The sequence below is a fragment of the Bos indicus x Bos taurus genome, chromosome 5, assembly GCF_003369695.1.
Source record: "Bos indicus x Bos taurus breed Angus x Brahman F1 hybrid chromosome 5, Bos_hybrid_MaternalHap_v2.0, whole genome shotgun sequence".
In the NCBI taxonomy this organism is placed as follows: Eukaryota; Metazoa; Chordata; class Mammalia; order Artiodactyla; family Bovidae; genus Bos; species Bos indicus x Bos taurus.
The window spans coordinates 73,283,729-73,309,880 of record NC_040080.1 but is presented as its reverse complement, the minus strand read 5'-3'; the positions used below and the strand labels follow the sequence as shown (position 1 = coordinate 73,309,880).

Below are 26,152 nucleotides of genomic sequence, written 5' to 3'. Positions count from 1 at the left end.
TCATCTTTCAGTGTCCTATCTTTTTGCCTTTTCATACTGTTCATGGGGTTCTCCAGGCAAGGATACTGAAGTGGTTTGCCATTCCCTTCTCCAGTGGACCACATTTTGTCAGAACTCTCCACCATGACCTCCCATCTTACACAGGACTGGGAAATAGACTCTTGGAGGGCACAGACAGAACTTTGTGCGCTCCAGGACCCAGGAGAGACGAGCAGTGACCCCCAAGAGACTGATCCAGACTTGCCTGTGAGTGTTCAGGAGTCTCTGGCAGAGGCATGTGTCAGAGGTGGCCTGATGCAGAGTTGGGGGCGCTGAGTGTAGCAGTGTGTGTATGGGACCTTTTGAAGGAGGTTGCCATTATCTTTGTTACCTCCACCAGAGTTTGGCCCCAGGTAAACAACTGGGAGGGAACACAGTCCCGCCCATCAACAGAAAATTGGATTAAAGATTTGCTGGGCATGGCCCCACTCATCAGAACAAGACCCAGTTTCCCCCTCAGTCAGTCTCTCCCATCAGGAAGCTTCTATAAGCCTCTTATCATTCTCCATCAGAGGGCAGACAGAATGGAAACCACAACCACAGAAAACTAACCAATCTGATCACATGGACCACAGCCTTTTCTAACTCAGTGAAACTATGAGCATGCCCTGTAGGGCCACCCAAGACAGATGGATGGATCAAAGTACTTACAGGTTGTTTATTTTTAAGGAATTGTTTATCCAACTTGGATTAACCTTGTTCTTACCTCTCTTCTTTACTTTTATTATTGAACCTTTGGCTGTTTCCTTCCCTTTTGCATTTTGTTGTTGTTTAGTTGCTAAGTCATGTCTGATTCTTTTGTGACTTCATGGATTGTAGCCTGACAGACACCTCTGTCCATGGGATTTCCTTGCAAGAATTCTGGAGTGGGCTGCCATTTCCTTCTCCAGGGGATTTTCCCGACCCAGGGATCGAACCCATGTCTCCTGCATTGTAGGTGGATTCTTTACTGCTGAGCCACTAGTGAAGCCTGTTTGTGTATTTATTCACTGAATTATTTCCCACATACGTATTACACACTTAATATTTAAGTAGTGGGTGTGCAACAGGAGAGAGGGAAACTCAAAGCCATCGTTCTACTTGATATTGATGTGAAGTGAAAGTCGCTCAGTAGTGTCCGAATCTTTTAAACCCCATGGACTATATACTTCATGGAATTCTCCAGGCCAGAATACTGGAGTGGGTAGCCTTTCCCTTCTCCAGGGTATCTCCCCAACCCAGGGTTTGAACCCAGGTCTCCCCCATTGCAGGCAGATCCTTTACCAGCTGAGCCACAAGGGAAGTCCCTAGTTGATGTTAGCTTTAGTTATAAGGTTAATGAAGAGCTTGAAACCATTAGCTAAAATGGGCTTTTGGAGCATCCATAGCTTTAAAGATTGATTTATTCACTCTATAAAGTATATTTAGCATCTGTGTCATGTTAGCTACTTAATGCATGCCAGCTCTGACCAATCTTTAGAACTGGCTCTATTTCATATTCTTGGTGGCATATTTTGGTGTTTAATACACTTTCAGGAAGAACACTTTAAAGATCCTTGTGTAATTTAAATAGTATGTTTCCATTAACAGTCACACTAAATCTGATTCATTCATTGAACAAATGCTTATGGTTCATCTGCATTGCCAGGCAATGTTCACAGCTGGGAAGTAGAGCAGCATACATGAGGGTAAGAGGCTTCCTAGATGGCGCTAGTGGTAAAGAACCCACCTGCCAATGCAGGAGACATAGAAGACTCACGTTTGATCCCTGGGTCGGGAAGATCTCCTGGAGAAGGAAGTAGCAACCTACTCCAGTATTCTTGCCTGGAGAATCCTCATGGACAGAGGAGCCTGGCAGGCTACAGTCTGTAGGGTTGCAAAGAGTCAGACGCGACTGAAGTGACTGAGCACGCATGCACACACATGAGGGTAAAGGTCCTTCCTCTCACAGAGATCATATTCTAGAAGAGAAAAAAACAGATCACATATAAGTAAGCACATTATGAAACAAAGTAATTTCTGACAGGCAGAAGTGACAGTAGGCTGTATCACAGTGCGGGCATCTGGGGTGACCTATGCTATATGGTGGAGATGGCAATGGCACCCCACTCCAGTACTCTCGCCTGGAAAGTCCCATGGACTGAGGAGCCTGGTGGGCTGCAGTCCATGGGGTCGCTACGAGTCAGACACAACAGCAAATTCACTTTCACTTTTCACTTTCCTGCATTAGAGAAGGAAATGGCAACCCACTCCATTGTTCTTGCCTGGAGAATCCCAGGGACGGGGAGCCTGGTGGGCTGCCGTCTGTGGGGTCGCACAGAGTCGGACATGACTGAAGTGACGCAGCAGCAGCAGCAGCATGCTATATGATAGGGCCTTGGTGTTTGTCCATCCTATATGTAATCATTTGCCACTGCTAATCAGTTTGGGATATATTTTGAAGATATAGCTGATAAATTGGATATGGGAGGTCTAAAGGAGAGATCAGGGATGACTCTGGTTTCCGGCCTGAACAACTAGAAGAGTAACACTGGCTAGTAAGATGAGAGCTAGGATGAGAGATGCAGGGTTGAGGACTGTCTTTAGAGTTTCTGACCTTGTTATCTTGGAGATGTCTATTATGCATCTTAGTAGGAAGTTGGATATGGTTAAGTGAATCTGGAGCTTGAGGGATCATAGTACATGGAGAATATAAACACAGCAGCCTTCTCCTTTTATTTAATGCGATAGGACCAATTATAAATTGCACCAAGATACTTTTGTGTTTATATAACTTTGCTGACTTCATTTGAAATACTTAAAAAGCATAATATACTACATACCTGTTTGGTGCACTGTATAACCAGTTGGTAAAATCAGTGCAGAAAAAAATTAATTTAGACATATACTAGATAGTATGCACACTTGCAAAACTAATTTGGTTATTTTGAAAGAGTTAGAAACAAACTCTATATTCCATACAATTCTTTTGAAAAAATAATCCAATAGAAAAGAATTTACATTATTTTTTCAAATATATGTATTTTTGTACAAAAACAGATTCCAACCTTTCCTGACAAGATTTTACATTTTGTTTTTGCCATGAGGCTAAATTTCCTGGCATGAAATAATTAGAATAAGTGAAACTTTCATAGGTAGACCAGAAATTCTTTCCTTGGATTGGCCTTTGAGTTACATGGATTATGAAATTATTCTCTCATAATCCAGAACTCCAGAAACATCCAATTCCAAAAACATCTACTGGGGGTTAAAAATAGAGAAAGGCAGAAATGGGTTTTTTTCAGTGTCCAAAGAACATAAGGAATGGTTGATGTTTTTTTTTAAGAGTTAAGATCAAGCCTAATTTAGTTTTTCTAACAGATAGCCATTACTAATTCTCAAACTGAAAAGAATCTTTCATAACCTGACCTTAATTTCTGTAGGACCCAGATAGGATTCTCTTCATGGGTGCATTGTGTCAAGATAAACCTTCTTGGGGCAACAGAAACAATAATCAGTGCCAGTCATCATCTGGGACAAATTCCTTGACATTTCCTAGGTGGTCACTGTTCTATTTCTAAAGCTCCCCCAATATTTATTTGGGCCAACTCAGTGCCTGGGGGTGGGTGCTCAAGTGGTTTCAATCAGAACTGAAATAAATTTGATAAATTATATAAGACTCATCCTTCCATCCATTCATTTCATCTTTAAACATGTATTGAACATCTACTCTGTGACCAGTGCTCTTCCAGAGACCAAAGATCTAAACTTAGTAAGATCTTAAGTTAGTAAGATATGACTCTTGTTCTATGTCCTACCAGTCTAGAAAAAAAGTGTTTTAAAATGAGGCCTTTGCAACGCAGCATGAACTGTACTAGGTAAGTCGGCAGTGGTACGCTAGTCAACCTACTCTAATATATCCTCATTATGCTGCTGCTGCTGCTAAGTCACTTCAGTCATGTCCGACACTGTGCGACCCCATAGACGGCAGCTCACCAGGCTTCCCCGTCCCTGGGAATCTTCAGGCAAGATCACTGGAGTGGGTTGCCATTTCCTTCTCCAATGCATGAAAGTAAAAACTGAAAGTGAAGTTGCACAGTCATGTCCGACTCTTAGTGACTCCATGGACTGCAGCCTACCAGGCTCCTCCATCTGTGGATTTTCCAGGCAAGAGTACTGGAGTGGGGTGCCATTGCCTTCCCCGGTCCTCATTATGAGCCCCACTCAAATCCAGTGGTTTACAACAAATGTCATTTCTATTCTTCTGCTCACAGGTATGCAGGGAGTTTGCAGTTGGGTTAATTAAGTCTGGGCCCAGCCTGGGCTTCCCTCTTGACTCAGCTGGTAAAGAATCTGTCTGCAATGCGGGAGTTAGATTCCTGGGTTGGGAAGATCCCCTGGAGAGGGGAAAGGCTACCCACTCCAATATTCTGCTCTGGAGTATTCCATGGAAGGTATAGTCATGGGGTCACAAAGAGTTGGACACAACTGAGCGTGTCTTTTCACTTTCCAGTCTGGCAGCTCTGCTTCAGGCTGCAGAGCTTCAGTGGTGGGCGTAGGTCTGCTCCATGTCTCCATTCAGGTCTGTCTCCCCTTTAAGATGTAGTGACTTACTGGCTGTATTTTCTTGGAACATCACAGGGAAGTCAAGACAGCAAGTTGAAATTTGTTTTTCACGCCTCCACTCACACCTCTGTCTTCTCCATGCTCTGTTAGCCTAGTGGATGTGGACGTGGCTATATTTCCACTATGTACAGCTCTCCCACTCTCGGTGAGCAAGGTTAGGCAAATCTTGTCTCTTCAGCCATTCTTCATCAATTATTCATTCATCCATTTATTCACTCTTCATTCCATCTTTCATCCGGTCATCAGACATTGAGCATATAACACGATCTCCCAAATGAGAACACAAAGCTAAAAAAAAACACCGTTACATTCAGGCAGGGGCGTCAAACTTTTGCACTAAGGGAATTTGAAAAGCAAATGCATTCCGCTTGCAGATATTTAACTTCACTTCACATCTAAAGTTTTTCACCATACTTTTCATCATTTATATATTTGCAAAATAGATAATTTCCAGCACACTGTAAAATTTAAATAAATCTTTAAGATAATTCATTTGAGTGTTTAGAGCGACAGCAACATTCAACTAGCTATAGCAATTTATTATAATTGTCATTTAAAGATACTGTTCAAGTAGTATAACTCTTGAGAGACAGCATAGCATGATAGTTAAAAAAGCATAAACTCTAAACTGCCTGGTTTACTATTAGGAAGTTATATATATTATTAAAAAGCAGAGACATTGCTTTGCCAACAAAGGTCTGTCTAGTCAAAGCTATAGTTTTTCCAGGAGTCATGTATGGATGTGAGAGTTAGACTATAAAAAAAGCTGAGTGCTGAAGAATTGATGCTTTTGAACTGTGGTGTTGGAGAAGACTCTTGAGAGTCCCTTGGACAACAAGGAGATGCAACCAGTCCATCCTAAAGGAGATCAGTCCTGGGTATCCATTGGAAGGACTGACACCGAAGCGGAAACTTCAATACTTTGGCCACCTAATGCGAAGAACTCACTCATTTGAAAAGGCCCTGATCCTGGGAAAGATTGAAGGCAGGAGGAGAAGGGGAAGACAGAGGATGAGATGGTTGGATAGCATCACCAACTCAATGGACATGAGTTTGAGTAAACTCTGAGAGTTGGTGATGGACAAGGAGGCCTGGTGTGCTGTGGACCATGGGGTCGCAAAGAGACATGACTGAGCAACTGAACTGAACTGTATATATTAAATCATCTATTTAATGGTTATATGGTCTATGGTATGTAATGGTTACATGATCTATGGATTTCATTTAAAACTAGTAAATATGCCACCATCAGCTGTGCAGCAGAGAGCAAGTTACTTAACTATTCTGTGTCTCCTTTTCTCATCTACAAATAAGGACAAATTACAGTACTAACTTCATAAAATTGTCGGGAGGATTAAATGAGTTCATGAAGCTCTTGGAGACTGGCTCAGTGCAATAGATACTTAAATTTGTTTTTGCCATATTGTTGTTGTTCAGTCGCTCAGTCATGTCCAACTCTTTGCGACCCCATGGACTGCAGCACACTAGGCTTCCTTTTCCTTCATTATTATTATTATTAAGGGTTAATTGAAAACAACCTTATAGGAAGCAAGAGCAAAGGGAGGTAAAGGTGATAAGTAAATGAAACATATATTTATAATTCTCCCTGAAATATAACAATGATAGCAGATAAGGAAAAATATGAATGCCATTTTACATACCATGCATTAACTAACTAGACTGTTGAGTCGAGGGAGATTGTGAGGAGGCAAGAGTTATGTTAAGAGAGACAGAAGCAGAGAGTAGTCAGAGTGTAGAGGAAACATCGTTTATTCTGCTCCAAAGTAGGGTCAGAGGTGCACCAGAAGACATAGGTCCATGGACTTCTCTGGCAGTCCAGTGGTTGACTCTGCACTCCTAATGCAGAGGTCATGGGTTCTGTCCCTGATCAGGGAACTAAAAATCCTACATGCTGCATGACATGGCAAAAAAAAAAAGAGAGAAAGAAAAAAGACATAAGTCTAAGAATGGGCCTTGTATAATTTCTGGAGAATCTGATGGGAACCTCAGGTTTGAATGTTCGTGGGGAATAGAGAAGCTGGGAGTGATGTCTGAAATATTTTCAAACATCAAAATTTTGTGAATCTAAATTCTTTTTTTTTCCTTTTTATTTATTTATCTTTTATTTTTTAACTTTACAATATTGTATTGGTTTTGCCATATATCAAAATGAATCCACCACAGGTATACATATGTTCCCCATCCTGAACCCTCCTCCCTCCTCCCTCCCCATACCATCCCTCTGGGTCGTCCAAAATTTTGTGAATCTAAATTCTTAAAAAATATATGTAATTAGATTACCTATCTTTTGTTAAGTAAGGTATCTTCACATTACTATCATTACTACAAAAAGAAAAAAGGATTTATTGAGCATCTGCTCAGTGAGTGCCTGTCTCTGTGTGGATGTATCTCTACCCACAGATATTACGCCTGAGGAGAGTTTAGAAAACATTTACTTGTACATTGAAAGCATTTTACTTCAGGCTCTGGTGCTGTTTTAACCATGAGCTATTGTTTTGTCATTTATTTTTTTAACAGTGAAAACAAGTGTTTTCATTACTGAGATAAATGTACAAACTAGAGCACTGGTAGATTGCAGGGCTTTGGTGATTTTATCTAGAATGGCTTCATTCTAGTATACCAACAGTGTTTTCCTTCTAGTAAATCTGACTGCTGTTACTGGCAAAATAATCATTTAAATTCCTTGGATATGCTGTGAAGGACTTGTTTTTAATTTGAAGCATTCCTTTTGGAACTTAGTTTCTCTTAAATTTTGCACAGATTCATAAAGAGCAAGAAAGCACAAAGGATTAGTATTATGCTGTTCATATTTCTTAGGATATTACCTGTCTTTGAATATCAACTGCTGAAATAGTTGAGTGATAAAATTAGTCTTCACACTTCAAAGTATCTTAAACAGGAGAACAAAGGTAGGGTGGGGGTTCAGTTCAGTTCAGTCATCTTATCCTCTGTTGTCCCTTTCTCCTCCTGCCCCCAATCCCTCCCAGCATCAGGGTCTTTTCCAATGAGTCAACTCTTCGCATGAGGTGGCCAAAGTATTGGAGTTTCAGCCTCAGCATCAGTCCTTCCAATGAACACCCAGCACTGATCTCCTTTAGGATGGAGTACTTGGATCTCCTTGCAGTCCAAGGGACTCTCAAGAGTCTTCTCCAACACCACAATTCAAAAGCATCAATTCTTCAGTGCTCAGCTTTCTTTATAGTCCAACTCTCATATCCATACATGACTACTGGAAAAACCATAGCCTTGACTAGATGGACCTTTGTTGACAAAGTAATGTCTCTGCTTTTCAATATGCTATCTAGGTTGGTCATAACTTTCCTTCCAAGGAGTAAGCATCTTTTAATTTCATGGCTTCAATCACCATCTGCAGTGATTTTGAAGCCCCAAAACATAAAGTCTGACACTGTTTCCACTGTTTCCCCATCTATTTCCCATGAAGTGATGGGACCAGATGCCATGATCTTCGTTTTCTGAATGGTGAGCTTTAAGCCAACTTTTTCACTCTCCTCTTTCACTTTCATCAAGAGGCTTTTTAGTTCCTCTTCACTTTCTGCCATAAGGGTGGTGTCATCTGCATATCTGAGGTGATTGAGATTTCTCCCAGCAGTCTTGATTCCAGCTTGTGCTTCTTCCAGCCCAGGGTTTCTCATGATGTACTCTGCATAGAAGTTAAATAAGCAGGATGACAATATACAGCCTTGACGTACTCCTTTTCCTATTTGGAACCAATCTGTTGTTCCATGTCCAGTTCTAACTGTTGCTTCCTGACCTGCATATAGGTTTCTCAAGAGGCAGGTCAGGTGGTCTGGTATTCCCATCTCTTTCAGAATTTTCCACAGTTTCTTGTGATCCACACATTCAAAGGCTTTGGCATAGTCAATAAAGCAGAAATAGATGTTTTTCTGGAACTCTCTTGCTTTTTTGATGATCCCACGGATGTTGGCAATTTGATGTCTGGTTCCTCTCCCTTTCCTAAAACCAGCTTGAACATCAGGAAGTTCACGGTTCACATATTACTGAAGCCTGGCTTGGAGAATTTTGAGCATTACTTTGCTAGCGTGTGAGATGAGTGCAATTGTGCGGTAGTTTGAGCATTCTTTGGCATTGCCTTTCTTTGGGATTGGAATGAAAACTGACCTTTTCCAGTCTTGTGGCCACTGTGGGTGTGGGTAGGGGTAGGTATTACACACACACAGGAAGAATTCCAGGAGTAGGGCTTCATTTCCTTGGTTAATTTATAATTTAGCTCCACGGTTGTCAGAAAGAAGACCCAAGATGTCTCTATTGGAAATGTATAAGGACATTTTGGATTGTCATAATGATGGGCTAAGTTTGAGAAAAGGGGAGGGAGACCAGAATTTTGTGGATGGGGGCTTGGGGTTCAGTAATTCTAATTGATAAAAGGAGAAACTCTTCCAAATATCCTGCATCTTTACAACATTCGAATATCTATATGAACAAATATTCCTGTAAATGAAGGCTTGTTTGTAATTATTTGAGCCTAGATGCTAGTGCTGCTATATACAGAGGCATGCGTGTTGTTCTGTGTGTGTATGTCTGTGTGTGTCTGTGTGTGTGCTCACTCAGTGGTACCTGACTCTTTGCGACCCCATGGACTGTAGCCCGCCAGGCTCCTCTGTCCCTGGGATTTCCCAGGCAAGAATACTGGAGTGGGTTGCCATTTCCTTCTCCAGGGGATCTTCCCAACCCAGGGATCAAACCTGCATCTCCTGCATTGGCAGGGGGGTTCTTTACCACTAAGCCCCCTGGGAAGCCCGTAGTATCCTCAGAGTAGTTTAACAGAAACCCTGTGTGTTCTGCCTTCTCATCCCTCCCTCCCTAATAACTTCTAGCAACCACTAATCTTTTTACTGTCTCCATAGTTTGCCTTTTCCAGAAAATCATATGACTGGAATCGTCATGTTATGCAGCCTTTTCATATTGACCTCTTCCAATTCAGTCAGTCCAACTCTTTGTGGACTAAATATACATTTGTGGATCTAAATATGAATTTAAAATTCCCCTGTTTCATCCTGGCTTGATAGCTCATTTCTGTTTGACGCCAAATAATATTCCATTATCTGATGTATCAAAGCTTATTTATTCACTCACCTACTGAAGGGCCAGTCATAAACATCTGAATATGGATTTTTGTGTGGACATAAGTTTTCAACTTCTTTGGGTGAATACCAAGGAGTGTGATTGGTGAGTTGTATGTTAACAGTATGTTTAGTTTGGTAAGAAACTGCCAAACTGTCATCCAAAGTTGCTGTGCCATTTTGCATTTCCACCGGCAGTGAATGGGTGTCCCTGTCGCACATCCTCGGGCATTTCGCCGTCAATGTTCTGGAGTTTGTCCATTCTAGTAGGTGTAGTGGGTATCTCTTTATTGATTTCGTTTGCAATTCCTTGATGCCACGTCATGTGGAACATCTTTTCATATGCTTATGTGTCAGCTGTAAATCTTCTTTGGTGACATGTCTATTAGAGTCTTAGCCCATTTTTCAACTGGGTAGTTTGTCTTCTTATTGTTGAGTTTTAAGTGTTCTTCGTATATTTTGGATAACAGTCACTTATGAGATGTGCCTTGTGCGGATATCTTCTCCCAGTCTGTGATTAGTTTTTTCATTTTTTTGACATGAGATATTTTTCACCATTTTAATATACAGTGAACACACTAATTTTTACTGTGCTGTCTACCTGTGACTCTACCCTTTTATTTTATGTACATTGTATGGAATGGCTTTTGATTATCTCTTAAGTTTGAAGTTGTTTATTAGAAGTAGGTGCAAAGATCTAACGCCATCTTCTGGTGTCCTCAAATTTACTAATTTAAATATCTATTATTAAATTAATAGATAGTAAATAGATTAATAATTAAATTAATCTATTTAATAATAGATATTTAAATGTAGATTATTGGGTAAGGTATTTTATGTTGAAGTTATATGTTTATGAGTTACATGATCTATGAATTTCATTTAGACTAATTGGAGCATGTTACAAATCACATGCTGCAGTAAAGTGGTGTTGGGTCTGACAGGTTTATTGCCAGGGAACGGTGTGTTTTCCCTGTCTCCCCTTCACTATGTCTGAGCATCTCCCCTGTGGTAACAGGGAGTCTACCACAGTGTTTGGCATCATGCATAATCACCGTGGCATCGAAAAGAGCCAGATTGACTTAATGTCTCAAAGATTTCTCTAGTAGATTGGATGTTCCATATTACTATTCAGAAAATACTCTAACCACTGCTCAATCTAAATAAACACAGAAGGGCCCGAACTAATCAGAGATCTAGGGAACACTGTCAATTGAAGACTTAATCTCAAAATTTGATCTCTTCCACTTTCCCTAAAAGGCAACGGCGAATCTAATTTAGAAGAGTGGGGAAACCATGTAAATGGAATTCAGGCAACTATTACCTACTTCCTAGAAAGAAAAGAATTAGCGTTTAAAAAAATATTTGCTAACATGTATCTGGTATTCTCGGTTGAAGCACATTTTGTTGAATAATTCAATCTGCTTTATTTTCCCATCTTCCCAAGTTTTTTTCTAAGACATTTAATTTTACAATTTAGTGAACATTTAGTTCAACTAAAACCAATTTGTCATAATAATCCGCTTTCTTTACATGAAAATATAAGGGAGCTGAAATTTCTCTTAAATTAGTGTTTTGGAACTGGCAGCATACTACCTCAACCAAGGTTCACAAGTATAAATGCCTGCAGGGGGCAGATGGTAACTGGATGAGTGAATTGGGCCCAGGGGAGGGACTGTGGCTCAGTGGAAAGCACATGTTTATTTATGGTGGCAACCGCCACTCAGTTTTAGTCCATGGTTGCTATGTTGGAACTGGATTCAGAGCTGTCAGATCTTTTGACTTTTCAAGGGAAAAAAGAATGTTTTATTTGTGAAATTCCTAACTTTTAAATGTTAGCCCATTAAAAAAAAAAAAAAAAACTTCAGTGTGAGCCAAACCAAATACATTTGTGGGAATTGCTTGTTCTGTGAAGTGCCATTTGCAACCTCGAAACCTTCCCATCTGTTCAGACTGCAGAGTGCAGTCACTGGGGAATAGCACCACTTACCAGTGTCTGTGGTCTGGGGTGAAAGAGCGCCTCTACAGAAACAGTCCTGTACTTAACTGAATGTATTTGAACTTCACTAATTTGCAAATTGTTGTGGAATCTTAGTTCATTATTGCGTAGCATCAGTTCTTTTAGATTTTAGTTTGCTAAGCTTGGAGTATTTAGGATAGAATGAGGGAAGAATTCTGGGCCCAGAGGTCTGGGCTGGAGGAAGATGGATTAAGGGATCCTGACTTCATGCACCCCACCTCAGGCAGGGTAGCAGGTGTCTCGCCTTCTGTCTTTTGGACCGTGACACATACACAGTGCTCCCTTTCCCTCATGTCATTCACTTCCACCTTTCTTCATCTTCTGTGACCCAAGTAGACCTCCTCTAAATAAAGCGGATTTCCTATTTCTGCTTCCCAAGCATCTGTGATTGTTTTAATAGGGCTCTCACCTCCTCTACCACTCTCTTCCAAATCTGTGGCTGAACTTGAAACTCTTCTGTAGCTCCACCAAATCTCATCTTCTATAATAATCTTGTTATAATCACATACCAGAATGTTAACCTCTCAAAATCCTACAAATCTAGGAAAATAATAGAAAGGTGCTTAAGCATGATATCTGTGTATTTACAAGAACAGTCTCAATTTTACTTTGCATTGGTTCTTGTTCAAAAAATGGTTATTTATCATTGCTTGGGAAACTCTTAGTCTCTTTAAATAGTAGAATTAAAAATCAGTAAACTATAGTGGAGTGTTTTAAGACTGATTTCTGCAAAGAGGTTCTTTTTTTTCAGGGGGAGGGCTGAAAATTTTTATTCAACTGTGTCTTTGATAATTACATTTTTTAAAATTTAAATTTATTTATTTTAATTAGAGGCTAATTACTTTACAATTTTGTATTGGTTTTGCCGTACATCAACATGAATCCACTATGGGTGTACACGTGTTCCCCATCCTGAACCCCCCTCCCACCTCCCTCCCCATACCATCCCTCTGGGTCATCCCAGTGCACCAGCCCCAAGCATCCTGTATCCTGCATTGAACCTGGACTGGCGATTCGTTTCTTATATGATATTATACATGTTTCAATGCCATCCTCCCAAATCATCCCCCCTCCCCTTCCCACAGAGTCCAAAAGACTGTTCTATACATCTGTGTCAAAGAGGTTCTTTTATAAAGTATCGTCTATTCTGTATTGTCAGTTCTTTCAGGCTGAACTGGGAGCTAATAACTATAAAGCTTAATGTGGACTCCACAAATTTAGGAGTTATAATAAGTCAGAGGTAGTTGTATAAAATTTGTTGCCTATACAGTCTCACCAGTCAATTCTGAAGGAGATCAGCCCTGGGATTTCTTTGGAAGGAATGATGCTAAAGCTGAAACTCCAGTACTTTGGCCACCTCATGCGAAGAGTTGACTCATTGGAAAAGACTCTGATGCTGGGAGGGATTGGAGGCAGGAGGAGAAGGGGACAACAGAGGATGAGATGGCTGGATGGCATCACTGACTCGATGGACGTGAGTCTGGGTAGACTCCGGGAGTTGGTGATGGACAGGGAGGCCTGGCATGCTGCGATTCATGGGGTCGCAAAGAGTTGGACACGACTGAGCAACTGATCTGATCTGATCTGATCTGATACAGTCTCTGGGGGAAAGTATATTTGATAGTCATATAACCCCGGATATATGTTTAGCTCAATTAAAAAGAAAAGTCAGCAACTGTTTTCAAACTCGATTTCAATATCACAAGTACACAGAAAGAAAAATTGAATCACTGAGTGAAAAATACTTCTTGAATGGGCAAGATAATCTCTGAATTTGTATGATAAAATACTTGGTACTAGATAATACTTGGCAGTGTTACCTGCGTGATCTTGGATAAACCAGTAAAACACCTTTGAACCTTCTTTCCTTATCCATAGAGGTGTCACCTCCTTATAAAGGTTGTTAGGATTCAATGAAAGAAAAGGTTATGTATTGTTATTATTATCATTTATTTAGTGATCTACTCAAGATCCTGACTCCAGATCTTCAAATTGTTAGCTCACCATTTCTAAATCATTCTAGTTTATTTTGGTTGAGGGTGTCAGAATAATAAATGATTTGAAACCACCAGACAGGTGATTTTTTTGTTTAAAGTTGTTCATAAAACCTTTTATAGTATCTTTATGTCAGCATCATTAAGTTTGTGTTTCTCTTCATGGGCATAAAAAAGGGAAATCTCTAGGAATAGGGGAGATTCATGTAATCACTGAGTCTAACTGTAAATCTAACTACACATCTTAGGGCCAAAATATTCTTGGTTGACTAATTTTTACCTCTTTGAGTAAATGTCTCCCTACTCCATCATTAGTAATTAATATCTGAAAATAGAGAGCTGTCAAAATCTAGAGGTGAGACAGATTGCTTGTGAATCTAAGAACAGATAATGCAAAGTGCAGTCACTTTCCTCTGGAAGACACTCTGAGGTGTTCCTACAGACTTGATATTGCATAGATATTGAACGATCTTTATACAGTAAGGAGCTTTTTTTAAAATTACATTTCTGGGAATATGGAGCTACAGAATATTATTAATTTAGTAGGTAATATGCTGACATGATTTGATTCATTATAGTGTAAACAAATCAAATTTTTCCTGGTGTTAAAAATTCGCCTTCATTGAAAGATCTGAAAAAGAAACTGGAGAGAAAAAGATTATTCCCGATTAACACTGACCTGTCTAGTCCTTAGTGTACCTCTTCTGCTAGTCTGAGGTGTTTCTGATTGTCATACTTAAACACACGCAAAAAATGGTTGAGATTATAGAAACAAAGGACAAATAGGGTATGAGCATTTTCCAAAACTTCTTTCCCTCCTTACATCTTCACCAAGAAGGAGTAAATTTTATTTGCTATTTAGCCCATTCCTTTTCATATTTTTTAAAAAGGTGTAAAAACACAGCCAGATTTATATTTGAGTTCAGAGTAAGCAGAGTTGGATTTTTTGTATTTCTTTCCCCAAAGCATGCAGTTTCCTTTATTTGCTGATTATGGTGTGGTGTTACTAAGCCTATGAGAAACCTCTCTGTGAAGTGCATTTTAATATTTAGATCAAACAGCAATTCGAATACATTAATGCCCAGTGGGTAAATGTGTCATTTGAAAGCAGCTGCTGAGCCTTCTCCCTGCTGCTCCAATTAACACATACTGCACACTTTTGTCAGCAAGAAGCAGTGCATATGGATGAAACCACTTTGCAGCTCGTTAATATGATATGCAAGAGAGAACTAAGGGTTAATCCATCAGCCCCATGCAAACAATAGTTTGCCAAGACTTTTCCCAAGCCCATGCTTGGGTGCTGGACTCTAGGGTAGGTGAGGAGGGCTGAGCAGTAAGAAAAAGTCTGTTCCGTCTCCAGCTTTGGTTCAGTCCATTGACTAACAAGTTTCCCCGCCCCTCTCTCCTCCTACACCCCCGTTCCTGATGATGGAGACATTGGATAGTGAAATTCTAGTGCTGGGACTCCTCCAGTCTCAGCGGAATCGCTGGTTGAACTTTATTTTGTTTTGTTACAAAGCGATTTGAAATTCAACGCTTTGCCCTTGATTTTTTTCTCGTAGTCTTTCATGATCATTTCACTTTCTCTCTCTTTTTCTTTTTCTTAAATGCTTTCTAAATTACACACTTGAAAGGGTATTGAGCAAAGTAAGAAATCTGGTCAGGGTAAACTCATACCGTTGTTATTTTTTCCTCCCCACCCCGGCTAAAAATCTCTGCCTTGCTGGTGGCACCGAGGCAGATGGAAGGGTAGCGCGTCCCCCAGCCCCAGGTTCGGTGTTGGGCATTCATGCTCCACCGAATCCCAAGCAGCTGGGCTGTTGCTCCACTCCTGTGCTGGCTGAGCCAGGTGGTGCGGGGAGCGAGAGATGGACCGCTTCCTGGGATTTGTCAAGCAGATAAGAAGATCCAGGAGAAGAAAGGGGAAAAAGTACCGACCAGAAGAGGATTACCACGAGGGCTATGAGGATGTGTATTATTACGCTTCAGAGCATTTTCGAAGTAAGCGCTTACCCTCCACCCTCCTCCTGTTCCTTCTCGCATGCTGGGGCTCACAATAAACCTTGCGTTCAGCTTTAATCTTAAATGCAAAAGGTTTTCCAGATGGTGTTCTCTAGGAGCTGTTCTGTAAGTACTCAAGTGCTACATTTTGCTTGATTTGTTGCAAGGATAGCTATCAGCATCTAAACAGGATAAAGGGTCCAGATCTATACACAGATTAATATTGGGTTGGCTAAAAGGTTCATTCAGGTTTTTCCCTAAGATGTTATATTTTCAGTGCAATTAATTGATAATGTTAGTATTTTAATGAGTCATTCAAAAAAGTATCTTGCAAGTCAATGTAATAGGTGGTTAGAATATGTTCTGTTGTAATTGTTGCTTTTAGATAACTGTTTTTTTTTTTGTTCTGAGTAAGAGACTAGTTTATTTGCAAGAAATAAATGTTCTTGTTCAAATTGATGCTGATAATTACTGTTCCTCATGCAGACTTCCAGACAGTTATCTATGATTAATCCAAAGTGTTGTTTGTAGAAGGAAGTTCAAATGCTTTTCTCTGATGCATGTTTGTAATTTTATTATTAAGGGGACTCTTACTTGCTGGCAACTAGAAGCAATGATACCTTAAGAAAAACAGAATATATCCATATTAAGGTATTTGTAAAGGAGCTTCTAAATAGCAGAGAACTGGAATTTTGTCTTATACTTATTGCTGCTTTAAGTTCCTCGTGAGATTTGCACTTGTCCAATAGTTTTTAAGTGCCCAGAAATGCCTAAAGGTGCAGAGAGAGAGAGCAGCTACATGATTTATGAGGTATCTTAAATGGGAGACATTGGCAGTTATGCATGCTCCACACTTACAAAATGCGAGTTATTTTTATCTTCTTGAATAAGAATCTTTATAAACTTGTATTTCAGTTCTAATTTGTCCTGACCTTTTTGATCTCTAACCATGAATATATACCATTCACAACTTTTGAGTGTTGACTGATAATTTAGATTCTGTTTCAGTGATATTGAAATCCATGAGAGTTAGTTTTAAATGCCAGAAATCCTGTTGTGGCTGATGAAAGTTGAGATTTGAAAATTCATGTGATAGCAAAAGCATAATAATGCAAAATTATAATTCTTTGATATTTACTTGAATAATATGGCTGTGTTGCTTTTCCACAGTAATTCCTGAGTTTTAGAGATGTTTCTTTCTTTTTTTTTTTTTTTTACATGGATAGTCTTCTATTGTAGTGACAATCCATGTTTCCTGAACTTAGTTTCCATTGAATTTAACTAAGATTTGTGTCATATCAAAAAGTGCTGTCAGTTTTCATGCATAATTCTGAAAACTTGGAGACTGAAAAAAAGGGAATTTAGAAACTTTTAGTTACTTTGGTGTTCATGGTGCATATTCTCACAACCGAGTCAAATTCACACCTTCTTGGGTTTGTATTATGATGTGTTTGTGCAGATAGAATCAAACAGTCTCAAATGCCTGCTTGTTTTGATAAGAATTGAAAAACAACAAAAGTACTTTATAAGTTTACAAAATGTACCTTCGAGGAGAAATATTTATGGAGATATCTAAAAAATATCCCTAAACTAGACTTTGGAAAATGATATATCAAGGACAGTAGTCATTATACATTAAGTGCAATTTCTTAAAGAGAATCATGTCTGAATCTGATTTGTCAAAGACAAATTTTAAGAATAAAATACTGAACATCGAAAGTCATTTGCCTTAGATGCAAAACTGACATGTTTCCCCTGATGCTCTCTCAAAAAGTACCCAGTATGTAACATATAATTTTGTGGAGTTAGATGTGCATTGAATCCCCAACTTCAAACTGCTGTGTAATAAATAGAAGGTGTCACAATGGGCTCTGACACTTGGGATTTGACATTTCATTAGATGTCAAATAACCAGGGCTTTTAAAGAAGTCCTGTCATATAACATAATGACCTCTCATTGCATCTCTTGGCTTCAATTTCAAGGCCTCTCTGAATGGGATAGGAGAGACATCCCCTTGTATTTTACAGTTATAGGAAAATAGTGATAGTGACAATTGTCTTAAAACCAGTCCTTAAGTAGGTAATATGGTTGGATTCAATTACATTTGCAGCATTATCTATTCTAATTAGCCTTTGACACAATTTGAAAATTTTATGCCCTGTATTTCCCTAGATGGCTTAGAAAAATTATTTATATTAAGATTTACAAGTTAGTGAAATATACTGATGACATTCACATCTTAGTTAATGGTGCTGTTGGTAAACCAGAAGTGTCATTATTATTTTTCTCACTGTGATGTTTGTTTCTTGAAAGAAACATACCTCTCTGTTTTGTCAATTTATCCAGTGGTTCAGACTACCACAAGGAATAAGGAACAATTGAACTAGAAAGACCTTCCCAGAAAATTCCTCAATAAGTCTGCCCTTCCTTTAGTTCATTCTCAAGTCTTTGCTGAAATTTAACTTTATCCTAGATAATGTCTCTTCTACTGTAGGGTTTCTGGTTTCAAATTTTACCATCTTTCCTTCATCTTAGATAAAACACAGCTTATAATTTCATGAAATGCAAAAACTTGAATTAAAATGTCAGTAGGGTCTGATGCTGTGAGAGAGAAGTTGTTCTAACAACGGATAAGTTTTCTGTAACTCCATCAAAACTGAGTTTTAGCAATGATCATGACGATAGACTGATTTTAAATCTTCCCTGATTTTATGTTGACCTAGTGAATATCTCTGCACATAGGATGACTTTGCTTAGCTTTTTAAAATCTGATTTCTTCACTCATCTATCCTTTCATAATTCTAAAGTTAGAGTTTAAAACATTGTTTGGGGAAAATCACCATACTTTTATGGGGTTTTGTTTCATAAAATTTAATAGGAGATGAGTTTCTTAAGATTTTTCAAGTTCTAGAACTCTGTGGTTTTAAACTTTGTTTTATTTTCTTAAATAATTCAGATAAAGGTACTTAGTGAAGGATTTCAACCAAAAAATTCACCTATGTCATGAGGATATTGTTTTTCTGGCAAGAATTGTCAGTAGGGAGATTCCTGTTCCTCTAAGTTAATAATCTATTACTGAATATCAAGGAGTTTTGTAGAGTGTTTATCAACTTACAAAATTCTGACCATGTTGGTAAGTCCCAGACTTCATCTTTTATATAATCTTATCTACCCAAAACCACCATTTATTCTGAAATTCTCACATAGATGATTCATTTGGTATTTTCACTTAAGAAGACCTGGCACTGATTACAGAACTGATTTATAAACCTTAATGCAACAAAAAGCTAAAAAATGATCCTGAAATTCAATTTCATGATATTTGATGCTTTTGTTTTCCACCAAATACTTGGTTTTATAGTATTGCCTTTTTAAAGACTCTGATAGATCATATTTTGATTAATTATCATGCAAATATAAATCCTGACTCTATGTGTATTTTTACTTAGCCACACTGGATAATTTTCAAGTTCTAAGACAGATAACGTGCATTTTATAAGCATTCTCTAAGTGCTGTCATATCCATGATAGAGATACTGATGTGCCAGAATCCAGGCAGGGCAGGGTTAAGGAATGACTTTAAAAGGAAGAATTTGTTTATCCCTTTTGGATATTAAAGTATGTGAACCACTTCCACCTGTGGCCCTGGCACCTTTCTGCACGTGTAATGCCTTTGAATTAGTCATGGAGTTCCTCCAAGGTAACCACTCTGCTCTGCTTTCACCCTCACTCACCTGGGCAGGTGAGCGCTGAGCAGTGAAGCTGCTCAGGGCAGTCCTCAGTGACCCATTCACCTTTCCAGATGAGGTCCTTTCAGGAAAATCAGAGAAAGAGGGGGAACGGGAATGTAGGTTAGATCTTTTGAAAATAGATCATTTGCATTAACAATTTTTTTGTTCTTTTGTTGTTGTTTGCCTGTTCTAATAGATATTGAGCAACAATTGTGATGTGCATCCATAAAAGTCACTTTATTAAACAATGTCTGCATCTGAAGTCTGGATTAATCAAGTAAGGCCTTAAATTGCCTGAGATGTTCAAAGTGCATTTTAAGAGAGCTGTTCACTTTCTTTTATTTCATTTTAAAATGTCCTGCATTGTTTTTGTGGAGAAGAAAAGTTTTGGTAGTGGGTATTTGTAGTGTGAGACTTTTTAGGAATTGGTGTAATTAGTTCAAGTAACTTCTTCTCACTAGTTTCCTCTACAAGTTTGGTTTTTGTAAAGTCATGCAACCACATCCTCTCTGCTTCCTGGAATTGACAGATTCGGATTCTCTCTCTTGATAAGTGTGCCAGAAGGATAGAGTGAGAACTTTCACATACACTTGGGACAGATGGCTGTCCCTGCTCTTCTGTGTGCAAAAGCTGAACACACAATCATAGGGGGTAGGGGTGGGAGCGGGGGAGGAAAAGGGAGGGAAGAGAGGGTAGCACATTTCATTGGTCAGCCTTACTTCTCCAAGTTTTCCAAGCATCAAAGCCATTTATTTCTATGTTAAAAACAGTAATCTTTGAACTGGCAGGTCTTGGATGTAAGATCCTGGATGATTCAAACCTTAGCTGTACTTAGTTTGATTCGCAAACTCCCAAACCGAAAACATTGCTTATATTTCAGAAACAGGGTAAACTTGCTTGTTTATGGACTACACTGCTTATTTTTCTTTTCTAAAAATTGCTTTCCATCTCTAGTACATTTGTTGGTTGAAAATTGATTGGCCACCATGTTCCATTTGTCTGGGATGTTTTGTATCATCAACTCTATTATCTCAAACTGTATTTTTTTTCCACATGGAATAGTTTAAAGGAATATTAGCACTGAATATTAGCACTGAATATAAGAATTCATTTGTCCACCTGAGTCTTTTTAAATGAATAAAGTAGGATACAAACAAGGTATGTGACTTATGCGCACCTCCACTGATCCTTACAGAAGGCAGACCTCTTACAGTGTGGTCCTCTATCCTTTATTCCAGACTCTTTTAGATCTCTGAGGACTCTTCTGATATTTAAGGGCTCAGATCCATCTACAAATGAACTAGAATCCTAATTTCCCTTGTAGGTATCTTTATTCTTTTGAACAGTGGGTTGTCTTATCTTAAACTAAACTCTTGAACAAAAACTAATTTCTAATATAATACTGCAAGTCAAATTAGCCTGGTGTCTTACTGATTGTTGTTGTTTAACTGCTGAGTCCTGTTCAACTCTTTTGCTATCCACGGACCTTAGCCTGCCAGGCTCCTCTGTCCATGGGATTTTCCAGGCAAGAATACTGGAGTGGGTTGCCATTTCCTTCTCCAATCTTGTTTATAGATGATGCTAATAACAGTGATTGACATTGACTCAAAAATCAGCCAACAATATTTTTGGTATCACCTCCCATTTTCTCTGTGGTTTGCAAATACAGTCACTTCTGCTAATGAGTATCCCCTCAGGAGACTAACAATGGCATAAGTCTATCAGGAATATTAGAATTGGAAGGATCCTTAGAGCTTAGTTAGGGAGGCCTGTTATTTCATATAGGAAGTCCTTTCTCAGCATCCCTGCTATGTGAACCTGGAGCTTCTATTTAAATCATTCCAGTATGAACACTTTCACTTCCAGATCAAGCAAGTCATTGAATACACCTATGTCTCTTTTAATCAAGCTGTAAATTTTATGTGACGTTGTTTGAGTATTCCAACAAATACACTAATATGCTTAAAATTTTATCTTGACCCAGATAAACATAGACCTTGTTAGATTTAATATGCAATAAGATTTCACTCCTTCCTTCTCTTCACATTATTCTTTTGCTGATGTAACATATGGTATGTGGAGGTGAGTAATTCCTTCAATGCTATTTTTGTTTTAACTGTACAAACCCAGAAGAGTTTTGCATTGGACCTACATCCATTTGGTAATTTTTTCTTTTTCCTTCTTTTTAAAAATTTTTCTTGGAGGTCATCAAATCTCCCATTTATTTAATGAAAAATACATCCTGTGCTATGTGTCTCCATGATGTAGTTAGACATCTATTTGTCTGCCTTGAAACTCTTTTATTCTCCCCTGAGAGGAGCAGTTCTCATATTTAAAATATCCCTGTTTCCACTGCAGTTTGGTCAGCCTTGATTAATGAAAACCGCCATAGTTATATTATTCCATTGTTATGGAATAACAATGGTTATGGGTGATTGGTCTGACAGTGGACACGTAAACCAAGCTGGGTCAATGAGAGCACTCCTCTGGGAGTTTGTAAATTCAACTCAGTGCCCTCGACCACATGGGAAAAAACAGTCTGGAATAGGAGAGAAGCAAGTCAACCTGTACAAGGATGAGAATGAAAGATTAAGAGCCCTCTCAGAGTTTTACAGTCACGAGTCCAGACCGTGGAGTCTCTAGGGCTGCCCACATTGAAGTTCACATAGCTCGAAAGGACCAAAATAACACTGGAACTCAGATCAGCTCATTTCTAGTTTCAGAGTGTGGGTAATTTTTATTTTTTTTTTAAGTTGGAAAATATTGTTTGGTATTTTCATTTAATAGAAATAGATGCCAGAGGTAGAAAAACTAGAATCTTTCAATTAAAGTTCCTACCCTCCAAAAACAGACTTCCCTGGTAGCTCAGCCGGTAAAGAATCCACCTGCAATGCAGGAGATTCCCTGGTTCGATTCCTGGGTTGGGAAGATTCCCTGAACAAGGGAAAGGCTACTTACTCCAGTATTCTGGCCTGGAGAGTTCATGGACTGTATGTCCATGGAATCATAAAGAGTTGGATACGACTGAGTGATTTTTACTCACCCTCCAAAATAGTAATTCTCTAATGAGACTAAGGAACTCTGACTTTAGAAATATTTCTTAGATCTCTATGCTTCTTCGGTTTCTTATTTGTAAAATGAAGGCCTCCATCCCAGTGCAAAGAGCCAGAGACCCTCAAAGATGAATCATTGAAAGGTCTAGATGCAGTACTTAGAGCTGTGTCTCTTAGGGCCTCACACAGCCAAGGCAGCTGGAGGAAGACAGCTGTAGACAGATTTGAGCAGAAGACATGATTTCAATTAGCAGACAAACTGCTGTCCATTTAACATTCTCTGTCCTCACTTCCTGTTTAGAGTTAAATCTCATTTGAGAGGGGGCCACATGACTTCCCCATCCACATGTCACCAGGGTTCTGCCAGCACTATCTACAGTGGCATAAAAGAGGGCTTGGACATACACAAGGCAGTTCTTTTTCATCAGTATATGTCCTAGAATTAGGTGCTTTAGAATACCAAGTACAGGACAATTAGCCCTCCAAAAGGACGTGCATATGCTCTTGTGTGTATGTATCCACCGCCCACCACTGCCCCGACCCCGGACTTATATAGGTATATGTGAGACAAAGAATAACACCCTTTCCTTACTCTGAGGCCATACCTGTTTCTCCAGGCAGCTGTGTCCTGCTGGTTAAGGATGTGGGACCTGGGTGAGACTACCTGAGTTGGAATTCTGGTGTTCTCTCTTCACTGAGTAATGAACTTGGCAAGTAAATCTGCCTGTGCCTCAGTTTCTAAGTAAAACACATCGGATAGTTATGAATAGCAGACTAAGAAGCTTACATGCATTATGCAGGCACTGGGGCACTGTGCTAGGGGTAGAGGTAGAGCTTCCCAGGCGGCACTAGTGGTAAAGAACCTGACTGCCAGTGCAGGAGACATAAGAGACACAGATATGATCCCTGGGTCAGGAAGATCCCCTGGAGGAGGGCATGGCAACCCACTCCAGTATTCTTGCCTGGAGAATCCCTTTGACAGAGGAGCCTGGCAGGCTATATAGTCCATAGCGTCGTACAGAGTCGGACATGACTGAAGTGACTTAGCAGCACAGAGATGTACTTTAGGGAGATTAGTGTGGTATTAGTGTATAAAAGGGATTAGAAGTGGAGACATAAAGAAAAGGGTAGATATGGCAGTTGTAGGAAAATATAGGTGTGAACAGAAAAAAATATATTCAACACACTGAATTTGCATTGCCAAGATGTCCAAGGAGAACTGTAAGGAAGCAGCTTGAAATGTGGAAGCTGGAGTTATGGAAAGGATTCAAGAGATTTGGAAGAAAAGGGTATATAGATTTGGTGGATAAATCATGGGGCAAGATGAACTTAGTAAGAAAGCAGTCTTTCAGTTGTCTTATGCTGAATATTCTTGGAGCTAAACCAGGAACACTGATTAAACATACAATTCTCATCATGTAAGAGAGAGGGTCAACAGATAGAGGAATCAGTTCTGTGGATACCTTAATAAGGGAATTCACAATGGGTACTGAATAGATTGCCCATTTGATTAATTTCTTACAATGCAGATGTAAAAGCATTAAATGCAAGTTGATTATGCAAAGGGAAATGCAACTCAAAATAGGTGTTAGGATTCAAACACTGGGTTTTTTGTTAGTGCTGTACATTTGGTTGTGATGTCCTGGAGAGAAAGCAACTTCTAAATAACTTTAGAAAGAGAGGGGACTAGTATATGCTACAATATGGAGGAACTGCAAAGTATGCTAAATGAAAAAGCTAGACTTGAAAGGCCATGTACTGATGCAGATGGGCACGTGGAATCTGCATATCCTTATGGGAGGATAAAACATTTTTTTAACTTTATTAAAATATTTTTTCTTCCAATTTTATTGAGATATAACTGCCAAGCTGTGCTTAGTCGCTCAGTCATGTCTGACTTTTTGCAACCCCATGGACTATAGCCCGCCAAGCTTCTCTGTCCATAGGGATTCTCCAGGCAAGAACACTGGAGTGGGTTGCCATGCCACCCTCCAGGGATATTTCCAACCCAAGGATCGAATGCAGGTCTCCCGCATTGCAGGTGGATTCTTTACCAGCTGAGCCACTAGGGAAGCCCAGTTGACATGCAGCACTATGTAAGTTTAAGGTGTACATCATAATGATTTGACTTACGCCATGAAATGATTATCCCAGTAAGTTTAGTGAATATCCATCATCTTATATAGAAATGTTTTAAAATTAGACTGTGATAATGGTTGCATAATTCTGTAAATTGCTTGAAAATTATGAAATTATTTTTTTAAAGGACAGAGGAATAAGTGTGCTAATGAATATACATAAAGTTTTTGGTATTGTTTTAGCAGCTCCCAAAATAAGTAATGAGAGCTTATTTTGCACTGTGGAATGTCCTAGGCACCAGTTCAGCTATGAAGTGTTTATTAAGTACCAACTCAGAAAAAAAAGTCAAGTAAAATATGGAATACAGAATGATTCACCTTGGTGCAAGAGGGAGACATTCCCAGTGGTATTTTAGAATATATAATAGAATTGATTATATGCCTTTATATTTGAAGTGTTAGAATTCTACTCTGGTTTCTCATTAACTATTACATAAGCTTAAAGCCAAGAAGCATTTCTGAAACATTGAACGATAGAACTGAGCTCTTTGGCCAGTGGATTTGAAGCAATATCAGCACTTAAATCTATAGTTATGTGGAAATTGAATTGAACTTCAGTTAACTTACTAATATATCTTTGAAGTGTATTACTTAATATATTAATATACCTTTGAAGATCTCTATTCTAGAAACTGCTTGAATTGCATCCAAAATATTATGGCTAAACAGATTATCATAATTAAGTAATTTTATATGTATTTACTTAGATTAAGTAATATTTCATATATAAGCTCCAGTGTAATGCTTGAATTTTCTCCTTTACTTCCCTCTCCTGCCAAGAATAGGAAGATAGTTGGTGGTAAGCCCCACCATTTTTATTCATTCACCAAATTTACTTGACGATACTCCTCATGTGTCAGGCGGCATTCCAGGTGCTAGAGATTGAGTGATACGGAAGAAAGAGGGTTGTTGCTTTCCTGAAACCAGGAATCTAACAATCTAAATGAAAAATCGTGTCCAGTACAATGGAGAAAATCAAAGCTTAATGGGATAGAGTGTTAGCGGTGGTAAAAAGGGGGGTGAGTGTTTTAGCTCAGGTGATCTTTCTTTGAGAACTAGATGTTTGTGCTGACTCTGAAAGAAACGACAGAGCCACCATGAATAATCTGCATCAGAGTCAGGGCATGAAACCTACCAGAGTTAGAAATGTATTTATTCATCTCCATACAGCACTTACATTGACATCTTCTGAATAAGCTGTTTCCTTTGTCTTCGTTTGTAAAATCAGTTGTTTAGAATTGCGGATGCATTTTGCCCTGGCTCTCAAGACAGGCCTGACCATAAAGGCTTTTTCAATATTTCACTAACAGGTAAAATATAGCTATGGCCAAATGAGGCTTAGTTACTGGAGAAAACGTTAATTTTGCTGAAAACAAGTAGGGCTGCAGTTGCCTTTCATGTGTGTGTGTGTTATATGTATATATCAGAGTCTTCTACTAGACGATCAAGTTAGGGCATCAAGAATGGC

The 26,152-nt window shown here is 39.0% G+C and overlaps 1 protein-coding gene across 13 annotated transcripts in view; it reads left to right on the top strand.

Moving 5' to 3' along the window:
* Nucleotides 1–26,152, top strand: part of GRIP1 (glutamate receptor interacting protein 1) — a 755,940-nt gene that overhangs the window by 282,660 nt on the left and 447,128 nt on the right. For 2 of the 13 annotated variants that reach the window (XM_027542464.1, XM_027542465.1), the window contains exon 1: nucleotides 15,109–15,761. The exons of 2 other annotated variants lie outside the window; for them this stretch is intronic. In XM_027542464.1, the coding sequence (XP_027398265.1) occupies nucleotides 15,629–15,761 (133 nt within the window). In that variant the 5' untranslated portion in view covers nucleotides 15,109–15,628. Of the gene's footprint in view, nucleotides 1–15,108; nucleotides 15,762–26,152 lie in introns of those variants that run through there. 9 more of the 13 variants (XM_027542475.1, XM_027542474.1, XM_027542473.1 and 6 more) reach the window with 7 other exon arrangements.